The sequence below is a fragment of the Acanthisitta chloris genome, unplaced genomic scaffold (genome assembly GCF_000695815.1).
Source record: "Acanthisitta chloris isolate BGI_N310 unplaced genomic scaffold, ASM69581v1 scaffold138, whole genome shotgun sequence".
NCBI classification, from domain to species: Eukaryota; Metazoa; Chordata; class Aves; order Passeriformes; family Acanthisittidae; genus Acanthisitta; species Acanthisitta chloris.
In genome coordinates this window covers 1870-6207 of record NW_008688424.1, presented here as the reverse complement: position 1 = coordinate 6207, position 4338 = coordinate 1870, and the positions used below count along the sequence as shown (strand labels likewise).

The 4338-nt window shown below is 57.7% G+C and overlaps 1 protein-coding gene across 1 annotated transcript in view; it reads right to left on the bottom strand.

Annotated features, from left to right (window-relative positions):
- The window catches only part of PCSK7 (proprotein convertase subtilisin/kexin type 7), a gene marked incomplete at both ends in the record, with an annotated part of 11626 nt that overhangs the window by 5424 nt on the left and 1864 nt on the right, over positions 1-4338 (bottom strand). The window contains 4 exon segments of the mRNA XM_009080985.1: positions 1499-1599; positions 2093-2231; positions 3298-3352; positions 3875-3965. Of these exon segments, the coding sequence (XP_009079233.1) occupies positions 1499-1599; positions 2093-2231; positions 3298-3352; positions 3875-3965 (386 nt within the window).

The following is a 4338-nucleotide window of genomic DNA, read 5'->3' as shown; positions in this document are numbered from 1 at the left end:
CGCAGCGAGTGCCAGAAGCACAGTATTAAATTCTTCCCATTAAGGAAACCACACAAAGTTTATGGTCTGGTAAAAGAAAAAAAAAAAAGAGAGCAGATGGCTGCAGAGACGCTAACTCTGACACCACTGCAGCGAGTTCCAGGGGTTAGGAGCAGACTGTGCCCCTGGAAAAGGGGAGCGTGGAGCTCGGCGTGGCGCAGGCTCGCGGCAGAACGGGCGCGGGACAGGATGTCCCTGTGGCACATGCCGTTCCCAGGCTATGTGTGCATCTCGTCCTGGCTCCCCCATGGAATGCCACCTCCTGTGTTATGTCCCATAAGGCCAGGACTGAAATGGAAGGGGCATTTCAGACCTTCAGAGCACTCACACCAGGCTCGGGGAAGCCAGACACAAACCCAGAAGCCTGGAACTCCTCCTGGGCTGCTGCTCCCTTTTTCCCTAGTGTCAGTACTTTCCACACCAGCCTGGGACAACTGAGGCGATTTCTGAAGGGAAAAATCAGCTCCGTTCTGGGATTTACTTTCCCTGTGGCAGATTGTGCCGTGCTCTGGCTGGGCATGGATCCCTGCCCTGGCTCTGGGCTGCAGGAGGAGCTTGCTGAGGCCCAGCCAGGTGCCTGAGGATCCCAGGCTCTCCCTGTTCCCCTGGTTTACCCAGAATTCAGGGAAGCCTGTTAGACAAGCCTGGATTCAACAGAGCCACAGTGACACATCCCTGCTCGCAGGAGCACCTGAGTCACCACCAGACCCTCTGAGACCCTCGAGCACACACCAAATGCTGATCTGCCACTGGGGCTTGGCTGCCTCATCAACCTGACCAGGAAAGTGCCTTTGGGAAATACCCAACTCGACAGGAGATCCCTCCCATGCCTGCCAAGCTAGGGACAACCCAACCCTAACATCAGGCCTGGGATCCAGCAGTCCCACTGGCCCCACAGGACAGGAATGGGTCACACCAGTGGGGTGGGAACAGCCTGACAGTTCCCCACGGGCATCAGCACCACGGGAGGCACAGGCTGGGTCAGGCCTGAGGTGGGGAAAACAGCCCTGGCTGCTTGGCTCAGGCAAAAAGGACATTTTATTGGCAAGAAGTCATTTTTCTGGCAAAAAAAAAAGGAAAAGCTGATAAAAATATTCTGAAAACTTCAGCTGGGAGAGGCCCATGTGCCAGGACAGAGCAGATGTTGGGGCCGAGTGGTTTAAAGAGCTGATGTTGCTTCCTCCCCGTGCTCCCACATCCCTTTGGAGCAGGAACTGGGGAGCTGACTGTGGCAGTGTGGGGCAGCACCCACAGAGCTGAGCAACAGGATGATCCCTCTCAGGGCACTGCTCGTGTAGGACCTAGACAGGAGGCAGGTCTGCTCCCTGGCTCACAGAGGGACCCAAGCACCAGCCCACAGCAGACATGTGGCAATCAGAAGGGACAGAGCACTGTCCTGGCAGCTCCAGGTGTGTCCAGGAGGACACAGGGGCACACAGGTGTCTTGTGTGGTACTCACAATGCTCCTCATCATCTTGTCCCCACCGCTGAAGGTCACAGCCAGCATGGAGGCACATTCCTCGGCGTAGAAGGGCATGGAGCCTGTCTCATCCACTGCTCCTGGGAAAAAGGGAAAGGCAGCGACTCTGTGAAGCCTGTTGGGTTCTATCTGCTGAAATGTCAAGGTGATGAGCCCCTGAGAACTCTCCTGCCAGCTGTGCTTTTCCACAGGCTGGGAGCTGGGCAGGGAGACCACAACCACGCCTGTATTTTCCCATATGGAAGACGTACAGGAAAGGCAGCCAGGATAAGACTCCTTTCACTGTGCTCCGTGGCACACAGATCTGCCTTCACAAAGGTGGATTATACACCTCTCCTCTACCACAAGTGATGGGAATGCTGCATTCCATGCCACTCCCTGTACATGGCAGTGTGTCACAGCCCTGGGAGGGAGGCCTGGACACAGGGAATTTAATTTCTCTGCCCTCCTCTGTAGGTCAAAAGCAAACTCTCAGGCACTTTCCCCCAGATTCCCACTATCCAGGGGCAGGCTGTGTGCTTTGGGGATGGCCTCCCTGTTCCACGCTGGGAAGGAAGGAGCTCAGGCACTCACCTATGGTGACAGTGTAGATGGAGTTGGCGTACCCGTCGTAGTTGCAGTTGTCACTGTGCTGCCCTCCGTTGCCGCTGGCCACCACGAAGATGCTGCCGAAGCCCCTGCGCCCTGCTATCACACCGTGCTGCAGGGCAGCCTGTGGACAGGGGGCTGTGCTCAGGGCAGGGGCTCTTCCCAGACCCTTCCTCCCTGATCCAGCTGCTCCCAGCCAGCAGGCACGGTGGGATGTGTGGCTGTGAGCCGGGGAGAGCAGAGCTCCCCACTGCAAGGGCCCAAACCCACAGACCCTTGGGCTTTGCTGAGAAACACAGGGACACCAGCCCCACCTGGAAGCACATTTCCAGGCTGACACCCTGCCTGGACATTATTCCCACCTAGGAAAAGGACAATTTTGATCAACCAGCAAGAATGCAATCCTGCTGGAAATGAACTCCCTGATCTCCCTGCCTCTGGCAGAGGAAGGTACATTTTGCCCTCCTGCTGCTCTGCCCATGCTCTGTGTCCCAGAGCTTGTTCCAGCTGCCTCTGCAGGCAGGAGGAGAACAAATCAACTTGCAGAACTGGGAGCTGTTTGTTATGGTGCATGGACAGCTTGGCTGTCAGCACTGCTCCGAATGGCACAGTAACTGCTATCTTGTGGCTGGAGAAGCACAGCAGAAGAGCAGTGGAGCAGAACCACATCCCAGGAGCAGAGCAGTGCTGGTTTTGGGGACCCCTCAGTGACCCCTCGCTGCAGCACAGGCAGGCTGGGTGCATTCTGCAACAGCTCTGCAGCACAGGAGCCATGAGAAAGCTTAATGGCCTGGGAAGGAGCAGCCTCAGCTCTGACCCCTCCACTGCAGCCCCACTCCTTTTATTTACTCCCTGCCTCAGGAGCCACCCTCAGCACTGGGAGTGCTCAGCCTCCTGAGGAGGGAGCAGCCTGTGGGTTGCAAAAGCTGTCAGAGTAATACCACAGGTTATGAAAGAGCATTTTCCTGCTGGAACCAGCCTCTGCTTGGAAAGCTCATTCCTCACTGCCTGAGCACTGCCCTCCAGCCACAGTGTCACCTCTCCCAACCACACAGTGACAAAGCAACACCTCTGCTGGCAGCGAGGGACACAAACAGAGGTGCACAGCAACGTCTCTCCCTGCCTATCCAGGCAGGCAAGAAACCACAAACCCTGGAGGGCCCCAGGGTGCTGCTGGAGCTGGTTTTTACCTTTCCTAGTTGATGGGGGCCATCCACAGTTTTCCCATCATCATCAGGACCCCAGCTGCAAAGAGAGACACCGTGAAGTGACAGCCCCAGGAGCCACAGGCAGCAGCTCTTCCTGCCATCACAGCCACCACGACTGGGATCGGAGAGCACTGGACTTTCCCATCCATCAGGATGGCCCCTCGCTGCTGTCGTGTTTGCACTGTGCCCCTGGGTCAGATTCCAGGGGACAAAATGTTTGATTTTTATTTAACAACCAGCTTCTCACACATTCCAGTCCTGTCACACAGCTCAGCTGGGGCTCTCTGACCGCAGCAGGGGGCACAGTGTCCCCTCCAGCACACCCAGCCCGCAGGACGTGCTGCAGCAGCACTCAGAGGAAGGTCTCACAACCATAGGTGTTGTGCAGAGCCCAGGAGAGCTCTCCAGGAACAGGATTTTGGTGCCTCAAGGCTAGCTGAAGCCATGGGAGGACGGGAGCCGGTGTGAGCACACAGCCAGGAGCTGTGCCCCTGTCCCCAGGCAGAGTGTGGCCCACGGCCCTTTGCAGGGTGCCAGCTCAGGATGCCCTGGGGCTCACCTGCAGCTGTAGATGTCGTTGATCTGATAGTGCTTGTTGAAGGCAATGGCCTCCATGCTGTCGGTGAGGGGCCCGTCCAGCACGCGGATACCTGCAGGGCAGAGGACACGGAGCGTGACCGACGCGGGGCACGGGCAGCTGCACAAACTGCAAACAAGCTCCTCACCCTGTGAGGCCAGAGCCAGGGGCTAGGAGGGTGTTGGGGGACTGGCCAAGATTTGCTTCCCCAGTGCCTCCAGACACAGCCTCCAGCCTGGACTGCGCCAGGCACGTCGTCTCACGCCTGCCTGGCTCAGGCTGTGCACTGCAGCTGCTCTGACGAAAGCTCCATGGCTGGGCAGGCCAGGAACGCTCCAGAAAAGCTGACGCAGCACACACCTATCCCACTCTGCCAGGAAACAACTCCTCTGGAGAGGAGCTCAGCAGCCACTGGCCCTCCCTCCAACAGCCCAACCAGCCCGAGC